The sequence below is a fragment of the Schistosoma haematobium genome, chromosome 4 (genome assembly GCF_000699445.3).
Source record: "Schistosoma haematobium chromosome 4, whole genome shotgun sequence".
Classification (NCBI taxonomy): Eukaryota; Metazoa; Platyhelminthes; class Trematoda; order Strigeidida; family Schistosomatidae; genus Schistosoma; species Schistosoma haematobium.
In genome coordinates this window covers 20,014,871-20,032,936 of record NC_067199.1, presented here as the reverse complement: position 1 = coordinate 20,032,936, position 18,066 = coordinate 20,014,871, and the positions used below count along the sequence as shown (strand labels likewise).

The 18,066-nt window shown below is 37.9% G+C and overlaps 1 protein-coding gene across 1 annotated transcript in view; it reads right to left on the bottom strand.

Annotated features, from left to right (window-relative positions):
- The window catches only part of SETDB1B (Histone-lysine N-methyltransferase SETDB1-B), a gene marked incomplete at both ends in the record, with an annotated part of 37,391 nt that extends 33,004 nt beyond the window's left edge, over positions 1-4,387 (bottom strand). Inside the window, 4 exons of the mRNA XM_035729790.2 lie at positions 743-835; positions 880-1,102; positions 1,147-1,293; positions 4,291-4,387. Of these exons, the coding sequence (XP_035585275.2) occupies positions 743-835; positions 880-1,102; positions 1,147-1,293; positions 4,291-4,387 (560 nt within the window). The remainder of the gene's footprint in view (positions 1-742; positions 836-879; positions 1,103-1,146; positions 1,294-4,290) is intronic.
- Between the last annotated feature and the right edge of the window lie 13,679 nt (positions 4,388-18,066).

Sequence of the window (18,066 nt, the reverse complement as noted above, 5' to 3'; positions counted from 1 at the left end):
CAACCCTTTAAGTTAGAACCTAAGACTAGCAACGGCATTGGATGAGGATAGCGCTGTAACATAAATTGACTTAAGTTGGAAAAATGACTTATCAGGTTTCGACTTAGTGGTCTAAAGACATTGTGCTTACCGTGAGATTTGAAGATTTCGAATCTAATTCTATCTAGAATAGTAGATGAACTTTGCTATGAAAGCTCAAAGTAGAATGAAATATTTATGAACTGCTCCCTCGTTTCAAATGGTTCTCTATCTGATGTTAGTTTATGATGAAAATTACCATGCCATAATATGAATACGGTTCAACCTGTCCAGTAAGCAAATGACCACTAGCTCAGTCCTCTGGATATATTAACTGATAACTGTAATACTCGTACTAGGCTAAGTAATATCATACTGAGTTTTAAAATATGTGAAGCTTTGACTAACTGGTGTACACACCAAATTATCACCTACTGAATTTACTTCCCTCGCAACCGGTATAACGTTGGTGACCAGGAATAATTTTTGTTAGTAATATATATATAATATATTACACATATTGCTAGATATACTTACAACTAGTTACCATATGGAAATTTATTTTGAAGGCACAGTATTCCCGAATATTGTAGTTATAAATATTAAAAATATGCGTTGCAGGTGTTGTGACTATTCAAGATAGTCTACTGACAACTTAAAACAGCCTGACACCAAAACTCTACATAGGCCATAAGTAATATGGAACTTCAATTGAAAAACATACTTATTCGGTTTCTCAATAACAACAATTTCTTCCTCGTCCTTGGCTAAATCAATTACACGATTATCAAATAAACGCAGAACGCGACCGAAAGAACTAAAGAGTATTTGCAAAAAAATGACTGGGTAAGAATTATATACTTTATCTGAAGTCTTGTCATTTCATCAACTATGGCATCAATCTTCCCATTCAATTCCAATATATTACTTTGTAAAGTTGATTGCTCCTTTTTAAGCTCATCCAAGCGTGCGTTCAGATTAAGTTCTGGAAAACTTTCGATTATTTCATCGATCAAACCGCATTCTTCCAAAGCCAAAGAAAATCTTTGCTGGATTATATGAAGTCTAAGTTTAGGATTATTAACTTTTAGATATAATGAGTATATATTGGAACAGGTATGTTCTTACCATCTTTTAATTCAGCTTGATATTTGCTTTCCACAAATGCGAAAATGATATCAAAGATATCATCAGAATCTAAAGCATCATAGATTGCCTCCGTTAGTTCATCGATAAGTAGTCGGTGTTCATGCTTTAATGAATTCATTGTATCACCTAGATGAAGAATTAAGATCATTGTGTGAAGCAGATATGTAGTATTAAATGATGAGCGACAATAATGATGGTAAAAACGTTAAGTGTTCCACTATGGACACAATAATATTCTCTAGTAAGTTATCTGGAAATACTTCATTTTCACATACCGTAACATGCGTTTCTGCTCAAATGAAATGAGACTTCATTTTTCCAAGCCAGTTTCTTTGAAGTCTATCAAGAATTACTTACAAAAAGTTCAGAAATGGGACACTGAACTATATATTTAAATAGTTTTCTACTGATTTTTATACTTTGATGATGTAAAAACCTGGCGAGTAATGACGGGATCCCGTACAATCCCACGTACAGTATCCGAAATTTCGGTTGTTTGACAGAGTCGCCTAGCCAGTTGCCAAGTACGTTTCATTACTATTTAGATGTTAATGAAGTAGTTCGACACAGTTAGATACATCACCGTCAACATTAGAATCTAAGCACGTAGGTTGTGCTTCAGCGGCCCAGTAAGTCACCTGTACGACCAAGTGAAATTTATCAGATTTGAGAGGTTGTATACAATGATGCAGAACATGTCGTCAGCTATTACTGACTTCAGTACAAATATAAAGCTGCCACTATCAAAGTTCAGTGAACGCGAACATCCGCATCAATTCGACTGCGGACTATCAAGTCAGCAGTTCCCTTTGTCATCGGAAGAGGAACTGAAGATGCTAGACACTGGTTTGCAGCAGAAAGAAACCAGGGACAGATTTGTAAGTCAACAACATTAATTTTATAATTTGTTCGTATTACAGATGGCCATGGTAACGAGGTCAATGGATAATGATCCTAAAACCTCAATGCGATATGTTTTGTCGTACCTCATGACACCTGAGGTTGCCAGTAATTTCACGCCACTGGGCACTTCTTCAAAACGAGCACTTCAGAAATGCCGGTTCTACGGCTGCATACGAAGTAACCTATATCTATTATTTGAACTTCAGGTGCATTAACAAATCACTTTTTGTCATCGTCTGTCAACGAAAAAGGCCTTGCGAAACTGTACGATATCGCGACACAAGGTTATTTTCACAACGTCAGAGACAAATTGATAAAGCGTAATAGGAGGAAACAAGAACATGTATGTACTAATTTAAAGTGATAACTTCCATACTGTTCTATAGTTACAGTCAACAGTGTTAACCAACATAACCATAAGTGAAGCTTCAAGTATCTGGCTGTGCCAAAGCATGTCATTTAGATATCGTTGTAACTTCTTTCGTTCTTTACACTTCAAAATTCACAAGAAGATTATTTTCATTCTCAATAGCCGAACATGAGTGGTAAAGGAAGTAATTCGCGAAATGTTCTACTTATTTTTCAATAAACATTAGTTTGTAAATGAGCTTACTTCCTTACTTATATGGGAAACTATTTAAGTGTTGAGGTGTGTTTGATTGTCAGTGAACTTGCGACTAAATACATGTGCCTTATTAATAATACATCACCTGTTCATTCTTCTGCAGATCTTTTCAAATAACAATGAACTGGCAATTACAATGAAAATGCATAACGATTGATGTTCAAACTTCTGCTATAATGTTGTACAATAATACGCTTTTCCTTTTCAACAAATTTATTTAAAAATATACCATTTTTCCCATGGATTGAAGTTTTAGTGTGGTTTGTTGTGGGGATAAAGGCGAACATGGGAGACCTATGGGGTTAAGCCAATGGTGTTTTAAAGGTTGGAGCAAAAGTAGACAATTCGGTGTGCATTTAAGCGAAAAGTAGACAATTCGGCGACAAAAATGGAGAAATCCGCATTATTTCCCCCGGACGGACGAAAAAGCAGACATTTTGGCGCGTTTCCCCTTTATTTCCCCTTAGTTGGTTGATTGAGGAGACGCAAATGCATACGCACTTCAGGCACATTTAAATAATGTGATTAACTGGTCTAAAGACTGGCTGGTGCTTATCAATAATAATAACTAATAGGTACGCAGTATATAAATTGGAATGTGACATTAATTAGTCTGCCAATTGGCAGGCCGTTGTTGTAATTAATTACAACTTGTAAATACTACAACTATAGTATATATATATACGACACTAATGATGAGCATTAAAATTCCTTTGATTGATAGTGTTGAGCATGCACAATAATTAGCCATCTGTTTTTTTTAACAACTTTATAACATACATAGCAACAATGAATGCAGCTGCGAAGTTTTGTTGTAACGCGATGTCTAAATGATGCTCTCCTAAATCCTTCAAATCCCAATTTGTGGATGTCACAATGTAGGTTAATAATGCTTAAGGAATTGTGTTTGCACAGTTATTTGTATTTTATCAAATGTTCGAACTTCCTCGTAAATAAATTCACATAGTAATATCTATAAGGTCAGTTCTGTTATAGTCGTTTGGGTGAACGGTACCTTATATAAGAATGACCTGCATTGGCCCATCGACTGACGTTGTCCAATAGCGTTTTAATGAAATGTATTTAAACCAATCAACTCAAGCCGCTTTTGTCTAACAAATAATCACTGGGCCTTGGTTGGTTTTCGAAACATCATCCAGATCAAAGATAACTAACGCGAAATGATCAATTGTCGACATTGTTTTGGTCCATATGATAGTATCTGTACTCCTTGTCGCAAAGAAATCACTCATCTCGTAAGATTTTGTCTGGTGTCTTTTAATAATGAATGAACATAGCAATCTGGCCACCGGGTTGGGTTTATTGGGGATGAAGGATTATTTAGTGGTGCAACATCCCCTGACGATTGCATCAGTTAGAAACACCCATCATTTCATTCCAAATTCAGTAAGCTAGCATTGCCACCATCAAATTCCAATATAATTTTCCATTTCTACCATTACTGCGTAAGCATGTTAATTAGTTCCCATAAGTAATTTCTAATTATGATATTAATTAGTGTTCCTGTATCGATGACTAGTCTGATAGATACAAAACAAGTGATAGTAGTTCAGTAGTATGCTTAAGCAACATACACATGCTGCGGTGAGATACATCGTCTGGTGGTACATCACGCATACGTTTTAAGTTCCTCCTTGCAACGTTAAGAGCCACATACATGCGTATACGCATGCATGAGCAATAACGTGAAGTTAAATCTCAGTACGTTTTGTTTACATGCATGTCGTCTGATACAAGAAGTACCCTAAACGTCGTTCTCAGTTGTCTAAATTTGGCATAGGTTGTCTGAATTTGACGTTTTTAAACAAGGAAGTCATATAATCAAAGTATTTCGACCTAGTCAAACCACGATTCAGGAATGAAGTGGTTCGAAGATGCATTTGGAAGGCTATCTATATGTCGGGAAGAATTTAGTTTCAGCTGGTCAACAGTTGCAAAGGATATGAAGCACGGCATCCCGTTTCGTAATTTAGCGTGGATGCTTGACCGAGTGCCTTCAACAAGGTGTGACCAGTAGAACTAATGAGTGAAACACTAATCTCGAAGACTTATGGAACTATTTATTTTGTGGATTTGTTTACATCTACAACACACTCCACTAGCCCGGTAGTGATGACCCTGAGACGCGAACAACCAGAAGTCTAGACTCAATGATCTTATCGTTGGTAAGCACTCTTCAAACGGCTTGCCATATTCAGCAAGATTTAATATAAGGGGCTATGTGGCTAAATACAGCAATGAAAAAAATGTATGGTGAAAACTTTGGTATATCATATTCTTCGTCGGATTTTCATTTATTTCCAACAGTCCTGGAATAGAAAATAATAAGTTGTAAATGAATGTCAGAATTCGCTCGTACATGCTCAGGAACACAGAACAGGCAATAAAAGAGAATAAACTTGTATATATTCGTTTCGTTAACATGCGATAGCGTGAAAACCATTTTCAAACAAAGATATTTTAGGATTTCTTGGAAAAACATAAGTCATATCCACGTGTATATAAACACAAAAAATAACTCCTGTCCTTGGTGTTTTTGACAAAACAATACACAAAATCAAGATAAAACATGCTGTGTGGTGTCCTATATGCAGTAATCTTTTGAGCACGTTGTTTTAGGCCGGTTGTCAGATACTGGCAAAGTTTCTTCATAATTTCTGATTTTCTTGTGATATTCCGTAATTGTGAGTCTCGTGTCGTTCGAGTGCACAGAAAGAAATTCAATATTTTCATGGTCTCCTTCTAAATTCGCAGCATTAGGATGGGCAATGTTGACGTTACCGTTAGTTCTATTTCCATCGACGATATAGTATTTAGGTTTGCGAAGAAGGACTTTAAAGTCCTTCGTATTACATTTCAAGAGGTCGTCATAATGAGTAGCTACGTAGAAAAATGTGTGTACTATATGGTAGGAAATGTTAAATAAAAACATTAGATAATTGCAGTCGAGTGGAAACAGGTTTGACTGAACATATGGAGCTTGTAAGCCTGCTCATTTAAGAGATAAAATCCTCACTCAATGAAGAAGATCCACAAGTCTAAGTGGATTTGCACATTGTTACGGGAAAAACTGAATGTTTAACTGGCTGATAACTGTTATTTTGGATATCTTTAATTTCACTGTTTTGGATAATGCTGTCTTACTTAACCATTCAACCTCTTCGTTTATAACTTTGGATTATGATATTTTCGGTTCCACGTTGCTTCGTTCAAGAGTTTTGGAAATTATGCCACGAGAGACTAAGGATAATCTCCACTCTCGTTCCTACTTTTGATCTTGCATCTGGCAATCAATCAAAATGAAGCGGGAATCGTTACTTACATAATCGTAGTCTATGATTCAGGACGTGTTTTATTCCCTGTAGTTTTTGCTGCCTTACATGAAAAACGTGCCTTTTTCTTCGACAAAAATACCACTACATAATGCCATGGATGTGTTAAGTGGGGTGCAGCTGGCTAACATGGGAGAAAATTTACAATATGCCAAACGTTATACCTCTAACTAATTCTAAAATTACGATAAAATAAAGTCCACTTATGCACATAAAAAATCCATAATAATAAAAATAAATTGTGATAGCTTTGACAAAAGAAACAAAAATATGGAGAGAGCGACTTTCGTGCCGGCAAGTACCTCTATTGATAGAATAAACCAAACTAATGCTGTACTGGTTTTTATTTCGGTCGTGAGACACCATATAGTGGAGTGCAAGGTCACTAGTTTGAATATGCAAACCTTTCCAACATCCGGTCCCTCGTACCCCTCATGGAGGAGAATATGTCGTTCACCAGCATTCTCCGTCCAAATCTGCCCTGGGCAATCCTTTCAACTTCTTCCCAGTTTCTTTTGATCCTTTTAATGTCTTCTTCCAATTCCAGACGTAGTGTGTTCTTCTACCTTACTCTGTTTCGTTTCCCTTCAGGATCCCAAGTTAGGATGCAGTTTGGTGACTTCCGTAATATATATCCTATCCAATTCCAACGTCTTTTTCTGATATCCTATTCAGCTGGAACTTTGTTTGTTCCCTCCCACGGTAGGTTGTTGTTGATGTCATCCGGTCGACGGACATTCAGTATCTTGAGTAGACGATTGTTTATAAATACTTGTACAATTTGATGATTGACGTATTTCTTCAAGTTTCAGTTTCGTACAGTAGAACTCACTGACTTGACGTTCGTATTGAAGATTATGACGTTGATATTGATTGGCAGTTGTTTCTAGTTCCATAAGTTCTTCAACTGTATGAATGGCGCTCGTGCATTGTCAATCCTTGCTTTACGTCTGCATCAGATCCTCCTTTTTCGTCAATGATACCGTCCAGGTACCTAAAAGTTTCTACCACTTCCAGAGCTTCTCCAGCAAGTATGATTGCGTTAGTGTTGTCTGTGCTGTATTTGAAAATCTTACTTTTTCTCTTGTGTATGTTGAGGCCTATTGATGCGGTGGCTGATGCTACATTGGTTGTCTCTACCTGATCAGTAGTGTCGTGGTTTGTTCTGTGGACGACCCATCCTTAAGGAATCCGGTCTGTCGATCTCGCAGCTGAGCGCCCACTGAATTTTTCATCAGGTTCAACAACACGCCGTTGATGACTTTTCCTGAAACAGACAGTGGTGTGATGCCTCTAGTTCTCACATTCGCTAAGATCTTTTTTGGCATCTTTCCAGTCCATAGGTCATTGCTCTTCCTCCCACACCTTTCAGAACAGAACGTGGAGCATGTTTGCAGTTACTTCTATGTCTGACTTCCGTGTTTCAGCTGGTACATTGTCAGGTCCTGCTGCTTTTTCTCTCTTGATTTGTCTGATGACCATCCTGATTTCTTCGGTCGTTGGTGGGGCGACATCTATAGGAAGGTTTGTAGGTGCTGCTTTAATGCTCGGCGAATTCAATGAAGCTGATCTATTCAAGAGCTCTTTAAATTACTCTACCCATCTATTCCTCTGTCCTTGAATTTCAGTGATTGTCCTGCCTTCTTTTCCCTTGACCGGTCACTTTGGTTTACTGTGTTTCCCTGCTAGTTTCTTAGTTATATCATATGGTTGTTTCATATTTCCTTCTCTTGCAGAATTTTCCTCCGTCGTTGCTAGTTAATGCTTCTTTGATCCCTTTCCAGTTGTCCTCCATAGAACTTTCTTCTTAATTCAGTAGATTCTGTAAGGCTTGTAACCTGTTGTTAAAAGCTATCCTGAATTCCTTGAGTTTATCAGTATCTCGAAGGAAGGCTGTATTGAACGTCTGTAATGTTGTTCTCCTAGTTGCCCAGTGGTTCGTTAGCTTCAGTTTCATCTTGGTCACCACAAGGTGATGGTCTGAAGTCATGTCATCTCCTCTCCTGGTTCTCATATCATTCATTGTCCTCCAGAATTTTATATTGACGTAGAAACGACCTATCTGGTTCCTCGTGTCGCGATCCGACGAGGCCCATGTAGCTTTGTATGCGTTTGTGCAGAAATATTGGGCCGCTGATAAACATTTTGTTGAATGCATATAGGTTTGCAAATCTTTCCCCATTTTCGTTTTTCTCTTCCAGCCCATGTCGTCACATGACATCTACATATTCGGTGTTGTCTATTCCGACTTTGGCGTTTAAATCACTCATCAGAATGGTTAGGTGCTTTCTTGGACACTTCGCCCTGATCTCTGGAACCCTCCCATACAATTGATGTTTATTGTCGCCGTTGCTATCATTGATGGGTGAATGACATTAGATAACATTCATTGTGATACTCATTTTCTTTGTTTTGAATGATGCTTTGATGATTCTGGAGCCGTAAGACTCCCATCCTGCAAGTGTATTTCGTACTTCTTTGGACGGCATTAGAACAACTCCCTGAGTGTGTGGAGCATTTTCCTTATCGTGGCTGGAGTATGGCAGCATCTCTCCTGTATCTGTCTTTTTCTGTCCAGCCTGGGTCTAATGAATTTCGCTGATTCCCAGTACTGCCAATTTGTATCGCCTCATTTTCGATGCTATTTGATTGATCTTCTCGGTCTCCCACATTGTCCGGACAGTCAATGTACCTACAAAAAATGTTGCTCTGATTTTAAAAAGGAGCATCGGGACCGTGACTTCCAAGACGAGTCGGTCCTCACTATAGCTCTTTTAAATGACAAATCTTTGCACTTCAAGAAAAGATTGTGCTGCAAGATCTTTTATTTGAGTCTTAAATTTAGACATTAAAGCTTTGGTATCCATTGTGAAATTGTAGGCTGGATAAGTGACTACCACATTGGTAGGAAACAGCAGGAAGGCTAAAGAAGAACTTTGAAGAGTCGTTTGCATGCTGATTCGGAAGGTCTTCGATGTGAGTCTAGACGTACAAAGACGTGTGTACCATATCGTAAGTCAGGTTGAGTAGAAACAGGTTGATTTGAAGGCACTGCGTTTGTAGGCCTGATTGTGTAGGAGTTTGGATCCATATTCATTGAAGAAGATGAGGGGTTCACGAATTCTCCTGAAAGTCGAAGTGTCGTTCCATAAACGAGTTGAGCTGCAGTGTATCGAATTTCAGCTTTCACTGAATTGAGAATATCTAGTAAAACGAGTGGAAGGGCATCGGTACACTGTGAAACGTTTGCAGCTGGTAGGGAAAACTCTAGCTGTCGGTGAAAGCTTTCTACAAACCCGCTTGTTTGTGCGTGGTGGACGGTCGTTTGGAAGAAGGTGGTTACTAATAGTGTAGTTAGAAAACGGAAAAGTTCGGATTCGAACTGATGCCCATGGTATGTAGTGATAGTCGAAGGGCAGCCAAAGTTTGCTACCCATCATTCGACGAAGGTGCGGGCCACTGTTTCAGCAGTGGTGTCCTTGAAGGGTACTGCTTCTGGCCATCTAGTGAAACGGTCTACGCTTGTTAAGAGATAAAAGTATCCACATACCGTACTTACTATGATTGTTTGATACTAATTATCGACACTTCTAAATTACTTTGTTATATAAGGCTATCTTTCCATGTAATATATGTGTTAACATTTACACAACGTGCTCCTTTATGTTCTATTTTGCCTCCACACAGATATTGACATATATACTACATCGCCACCACTATCTTCCTGCCATCTTCATCTTTTGTTTTTGACACCTTCACTAGTCCTCACGATACATTCACTCTTGGTTAAAACACAGGTTTTGATTTCTAGACTAACTTGAGCCCTCAGCATTGATTTTTTCACCCATTTCTATTTCCAACATTTTGTTCAATCCATCTGTTATATGTCACTTTCTTATCGTGCCACAAAAGAAAATGAAGACCTCTGCTTCTAGGCGTCCATCCAAACGTAGGAAAACGACACAATCTAACACTACTACTGACACGATTTCCAACGGTTTCAACGAGACGAGCTACTCCACTCATCCGCAGGCAGACAAGCTTTTGCCAGTTGTCTCCATTCCAGACATGTTGAAAACACTTGGTAAACAGTGATGATAATTGCAACTGCGACCATATGGATGATATAAAAAAGTTGCAAGTTGACATGAACATTCTCAATCCGCTTTAGTGTCACATCAACTCCAACCTCACGGAAACTCCAGATCAAATGAATGACATAAATAATTTCCTAGATCGTGTTGCATCAGGGGTATTTGAAAGAATAAGATGATCTAGCGATGCATTTGTGTTTAATATACCGGACACATTAGCCGTTAAAAATAACAAAACTAGCCTGCTTAGAGCCAGCAATATGACACACGTACTATGTGCATGCACAAGATTAAGAAGAAGTCACCCTGATATGCACTCACCGATCTTGTTTAAATTCAACTCATCTCCAATTCATTGAGACAAAAACAGATTTTCAAGGATATTAAGATTCTTCCAGATAGAACATCATACCAGTGAAAAGCAGGAAGAGATAGCTACAGACCACCAGCGTTAAACTCCCAAACGCATCATAATCCTAACGGTCGTACAATTAAGTCCATTTCTAAGAGGACGTCTGGCTTTACGAGTATGCCACCACCGAAAAACTCTCCCGAATCTCCTAAATTTTAAAACCCAGAAAAAAGTTATCCCGATTTAGGTGGTGTTCATCTCAAGAATTTTAACTTAAATCCAACCCGAAGTAGTTGTGCTGATGACGAATGCGACAACACAGTCCGAATCCCTGTCGGTGCAGCACCAATTTACAGTAACTGTGCAACGGATAACAGGAAAACATTTATATAACTGACCACACACTTAACGTCAATATATCTGAACGTTGCAAACCATCGCAAGTATATATAACAGCACACAATTCTCTCCAAATTACGAAGCCAAAATTAACCACAAACCTTGGAAATAAATGCCTGGAACATGGTACTCGTACGTCAGGTATAAATGCTAATCTGAGTTGTAAATGGCCATTTGGTTGCACACATAGACCTGATAATTTTCTTGGTCCGGCTCCCATTATGTACACTTCGCCTTTATCAGATGTTATATCCAATAGCAATAAGAAGACTTTCTTAGTAATTCTGCCGGTAAGCATATTTCAAATGATGACAAAGTTGCTGAATCTACTTCCTCTTGCAACATAACTCTTACCTTAGTCAATCCTACGAGTATTCATGGAACTACCAATTGCGATTTATACTTTAACCTGCTTCACTATGATAACTCTTAGTTTCTTATTTTTCGTTCAATGCTCGCTCTCTGTCCAGTAAAATTATTCATCTTAAAACTCTTTTATTCCTTGTAAATCCAACCATTGTACTTATTCCGGAAACGTGGTGTAATTCATCTATATTCGATCATTCCTTGAATGTAGATAACTACGATTTCTTTAGAACCGATAGATGTTATGGACTAGGAGGTGGTACAATTATCTATGTCCGTTTAGACATTCAGGCGTGCAAATTTGAAGATAAATCTCTTGATGATATAGACGACTCTACTTGAGTTACTGTAAACTGTGGACTTCAGAATTATCTACTGGTGGAATGCATATACAGACCAACACATGCGGATACTAAGTTCGACAGATTACTAACAAACATCATTTCCACTGCTTCACACCAACCGCATACTTTTAAAGTCGTCGGAGGTGATTTTGATCCGCCAAAAATTGCATGGGGTTCGATTCCGGCACCGGGTCGATATAATAAGCTAGTTGAGACACTAGAAATTTGTGGATGGGTTCAACAAGTCCGAGAACCGACAAGGGGAAATAATATACCTGATTTATTGTTTACAATCAACATAGACGCTATCTCAGTGCATACCAGTCATGGGTGTTTTATGAGTGATCATAGAGTTGTATTGAGTATTATTCATTCTTTAAACGCGATAAAGTTGAACTCTAAGGCTCCAGTGATGAACCAGAGCAGACATTTTGATCAACCAACCTGGAAACTGACTGAAACTTTGATTCAACGTTTACCATGGAAAACTTATTTTACTACAAATAATGTTGGCATTGCGCTGTCCAGTCTATACCACAACCTGATATATTGCCTTGACTGCGTTGCTCCAGTTATCGGCCATGTGGCCCATAGTGATAATAGGGTCCAGAATACTTTTAAAACTTTTAAGAAAAGCTGAGGAACTTAAAATTATACTACTACGGGCATAACAACGTGTATACACTTCAGAGTATACGTAACTTAATCGACAGAAATGCTTCATCTAAACGCAAGTATTTTATGAATATAGAAAATAGATCCCTGCGTAGTAAAAGCCCAGAATTATCAATACTTCGGCGTTTTAAATCCCGTTTGAAGTCGAATTCCTTTGGCACGACTAAATTCTTCATAGTTAACGGAAACATGAATGACGACCCTAATAGTATTTGCGAACATTTTGCAAACACTTCTCGCAATGCTACAAAACTGGAACTGAAAGTTCTATCATTACATTTCCAATGCTGACATCCAGACACCTATCGAAAATTGGTTTTATACCCTCCAACATCAAGCAGGCCATAGCTGCCCTGGAAACGTCGTATGACGGTGGGCCTGACGGGATCCCTTCATCATTTGCAAAATATGGAATTACGGAATTCCCACTATTTCGCTTGAAACCTTTCAACCTATCTATGGAATATGGGATCTATCCATCTGTATAGAAAGCATCTCTTATCACCCCTGGATTCAAAACATGATCACGTAGTGATATTGTTAACTATAGGCCAATTAATTTAACATCCGTGCTCTCAAGAACCATGGAAAAGATCATCCACAAACAGCTATTAGCATTTTTACTTTCGGATAGTCTAATAAGCCCATCGCAACACGGGTTTATGACTAAACGCTCATGCTTCATATAGCACCTGGAATTTTCCGATCAAATTATCCGGCGAAGAGATGTTGGTCGGTGAGTGATAATTCTTTACTTCCATTTCAGTAGAGCTTTCGACAGTGTCTCACACGAACTTCTTCCACGAAAACTCTTTTCATTTGACATACAGAATCCCCTTTATCCTGGCTCAAATCTTTTTTAGAAGAACGTTGCCAAATCGTTCGTTTTGAATCTTGCTACTCTGAACCTGTCAATGTAACCGGTGGGGTTATACAAGGAAGTGTGATTGGTCCATTACTCTTTCTCCTTTTTATCAATGACGTGTGTTCCCTCTTTCAGTATGATAAACCTTTCCTTTTTGCCAATGACCTAAAAGTAGTTTATTCATTCTCTTCTCCCACCAAAGAAAGCTATATTTCAGCGGTAATCCAAGAAGAAATAAACAAGTTATACGAGTGGATTGTTTTGTGGAATTTGCCGCTTGATGTTGACAAAAGTGGATTTATTCACATTGGCCGCTGCCTTAACTTAAATCTGACTATGCACAAACATACACTCAAACCTATCAACGCTGTTTGTGATTTGAGTTTAAGATATAGTCTGAACTTTTCTAAGCACATTGCATCTGAAGTATCCAAAGCTAGGAAGCTCATCGGATTCACAATGATAAACTTCGATAATATCGAATCGAGATTCTTATTATTCAGAACATGTATCTTACCCATTCTTGAATATGCTATTTATTTTACAGTAATTGCAGGCATAATGACCTGATTAAAATTAAAGGTGTTCATAAAAGGTTCACCAAAGCTGTTCTAAGGTATTCCGACAACAAAGACTATCACCAAAGATGTCAACAACTCAAATTATAACCTATCTGGATCAAAAGTATCAAATTAAACCTTGTCTTTATCTGCCGGCTTACTAACGGAATTTCCTACTCTTCGGTATCCACCCCTTCATACTCTATGATATCATCAACTGTCAGTGAACCTCCGTTGCAGTGAGACTGCGACCCGGTTCAGAAGTCTCCTAGATTATTTTGTTTGCGAAAGTGGATTGTGTCACCCATTAAATATCAATGTATTCAATAACGATTTAAACAAACAAGGTCCATCGTCCGTCTAATTGACTGAAAATTAAAATGTAACCTTTGAAACTTTTCAGGTCTATTTTATTTTATTTCTATTCATCTTAATATGTGAAGTTTACTTATGTTCGTATTTATAGTTATTACTGTTATTAATATCAGTATTGGTCTCCCGACACATTAGATATTCTTTTCGTCTCTTCTTATCCTCCTGAACATATTTTATTCCTAAGCATTTGAAGTCTATAACTAAAAACGAAAAAATATCCTATGCTACACTTACATAAATTAACTTCCCAAATTTATTTATCTAATATTTTCATAGCATCATCACTCTATACTATTACATAAATCTACATGTATTTATCCGAGTGCACTAGAAGAATTTTAATCTTATTTTATTTTTTTCAATTGTTGGTTTTCTTCAGAGGTAGATATTCATTACGCAATATTATTATTATCATAGTTTAACTCTTTCACTAGGTGTTCACTTCTTTTCTCTCTGTTTTTTCTGTCTAAATAAATATTATTCTTGAGATTACGAAGTTCGTAATTAAAACAATAACTTGTATTGCACTTAAATTAACTTTTCAGACTCGTTTTATCTTCACTAAACTCAATATTCTTCTTGACTACACGAAAACTTGTTTATTATCATATTTCTACTAATATTGCTTTCTTTTTCAAATATGGCAAATATAATGCCGACTTTATTGAAACTTGAGTAATATTTCCTAGGAAGTCTAATGAGTCAGTTTCGATTTGGCATTTCTGAATGTTTACGGTAATGCCATGTTTTTGTAGTCCATCGAATACAAGATCCAGATGCTGGAAATGCGATTCTTTGTCCGGACTTGCTATTAGACAGTCATCGACATATGTATGTACGAAGTTGAGACCTCGAAAAACGTCATCTACGAAACTTTGGAAAGTTTGTGCATCGTTTCTTAGACCGGAAGGCATTCGCAAAATTCGTAGAGTCCGAAGGGAGTTATGAAAGCCATTTTCGAAATATCGTCAGTAGCCATAGTGAATTGGTTATACGCTATAACCAAGTCGATTTTCGAAAAGACAGTTGTACCTTTGTAGGTAGCCGTCAAATCGTGAATGTGAGGCGACGGGTAACGATCGGGAATGGTTTTCGCATTCAGTCGCCGATATTCACCAGTTGGACGCCAGTTGTTGCTGTCGTTTTTAGGGACGATGTGCAGGGGAGATGTGTAGTGGCATTGGACCATAACCACACAATCCGCAAAGCTGAACATGAGACAACTCGGAAAATAGATATTCAATATTTAACACGGAGATATACCTAACGATGGAGAAGGCGCGAACAATGAGTTGAGTGAATTAGAGTTGATTGAACGGCATGGCTCGGCCATGCAGGCGTGCTCCCTGCTGAATGTTATCTTATTTCTTCTATTCATATTAAATATATTGTTCTTTCTCTAGCCTAACCTTGTTCTACATCATGTATTGGTAATTGGTACGATACAGTGAGTTGGCGTAGTCGATGGCGTGACTTCCACGTTAGTTCTTATAGATTAGGCAGTTATATCATGACGAATCTACAAATTTAGAATTAGGTCTATTATTAGAGCAGCACTAATATCATAGTAGACCATAATTCTACAGATGCTCATTGATTGTTTGGTGACCGAATGATCCTTAAATTTATCATATGATCAAATTTGTTCTTAACCAACCTCAGCTTTTCGGGAGCCAGTCGTTGAGCTTTTGAGAATACTGGTGGTCCTGTAGTCGTGATGTGGTGTGCAACATTTCTAGTTAAACATGGCAATTTCGGTTGCGTTTGGCGTGTCCCAGAGTACTTATCTAGTAATTTTTGATAGAATGGATCTATCGTGTGCCTAACTGTGACTGGAGATAATCTGCAACCGCAAAAATGTTACACAAGCTGGTAAATTAGTGTTTCCGTCTACTAGCCTCCGTTTGCGAGTATCGATGAGTAGACTGTAGTGTTGTAACATGCCCATACGAATGATTGACATTCGAACATCTGCATCAACGAAAATCCAGTGAATGGGTTTGCGTAAACACACGTCAAGACAAACTTACATATGGCGATAGGCTTTCTGTTTGCCACTCGTAAGCTTAAAATTGATTCGTGAAGCCGGTCGTTAGAAATTTCTGGAAGAACCAGTATCGACGTGGTAGCGAACTTTCATTATAACATCTGTGACTTATAACAGACGTCTATGTTCGCCGGCTACGACTGTCGTTAACACGTGCCGGCTGAAGAGTTTCCCGAATTCTTTTTCGTATCGTTCGGTTTTGAATTTGAAAAATTGCAGGTTTTTCTGTAATTTCTAGATTTTTCAAACTGGTTATGGTATCATTACCATTCGGAGTTACCCGTCTCTCGCACTTTAGAGACAGATCACTTACGTGAAGTGCTTCTTCACGGGGAATGTGACCGTTTATGGCCATCACAAAATCGAAGATAACGAGTCTGCGTATGACATAGTTTTGTAATGTCATTCTGTCTCGCTTGAAGCTTTCCTTTGACTGGAAAATTCTTGACGTTAGAAGACTTGATGATTCATAAGACGCGGTCAGCAGATGCAGCCAGCTCGTCTATGGCGTTATTTTGAAGCGAGACTAAACAAGAAAATAAGAAAATTTGCCTGAATAGGCCATCATCGAAAGTTTTTTGGTTAATCACCTCGCTCGTTCTTAACATCATGTCTGTCGCTGAACCGTGTTGTAAATCGATATTATTAGGAATTTGTTCCAACCTTTGTTGATCGGTTAGATCTCCGCTTTTAAGAGCTTCGTAAGGTGTTGAAACATCACCTGTTAAATTCGTGTAGGAATCAATTCCTTACAGGTGTAATTCCAAGCTATTCTCAAGACTGTCGAACACAGAGTTTTTATTTATTCAAGGTAAAACAAATAAGCTATTTGGCTTGATAAACTATATCTGTTTCTGAAACATAAACTAACACCGTTAGTATAAAAGCTAAGCAGTACAGTCTAATAAGCAGGAAAAAGGAGCGACATAAATAACGTACCGAACAGCAATTAGAGGGTAGGAAAAATGGGTCGACAAGGCGAATGTTGTTTTATAATGAACATAAAATTATGATTGGTGAATAAACAAGACATAGTCATATAAGGTCAAAGAAAGTTAATGTGGTGGTGTGCGTTGCACTTTAGCATTGGTGAGTTTGTTTATCGATCACCCTTCACATTCGCGCGTTGGTGTCTTTACTACTGTGAGGAATTGTGCACACGTGTCGTTCACGCCGTGCTCGTAGAAGTTTATCCCTGCGTAGCAGAACCAGACTTCGATGTTGTCTGGTTAAAATGACATTAGTTGAAATGAAGATGGATCCATGATCTTTAACTTAAGTGCCTTAGGTGTCTGTTCCGTCACGGCAAATATGAAAAACAGGAATGAACGAGGAAAAAATATTACAAGATATAAAACTTAGAATAAAGCAATGATATATGAACTTATAGCAGCTCATGTACAATTGAGTTTGTTCCCATTTAGTTCGGGTAAGCCTTTTTGTTAACTTACTTATCGGACAGAGTCCTCCGTACTATAAAAACTTATTGTACCTTTATTATTGTTGCACTTGTATGAACTATGTATGCTTGAACATTGCTTACCGCCTACGCATATATTCATTTTGCTAGCTTTATTATTAGCTGCTTAAGTGATTTGATGATTCATTCATTTCCTTATATATATATATATATATATATATATATATATATATATATATATATATATATATATATATGTACATTTAAACCCACACACTACTCTACCCTTTCGATCCGCTGAATCACTCAGTTGTCTCTCTGCTTTGTGGTCTGAGTTATCTGCAAATAAAACTGTAGTCGCTGCTTCTCTTTGCTTTCTGATTTCAAACGCCGTTGAGGATTATATGATAACGGTTACGAGGGTGATTGGTCAACGAAGCACAGCCACTACAAACTTCCAAAAAGGAACAAACTCACAGTTTGCAAGTTTGTGTACCAGATCGGGCTCATCAATGAAGATG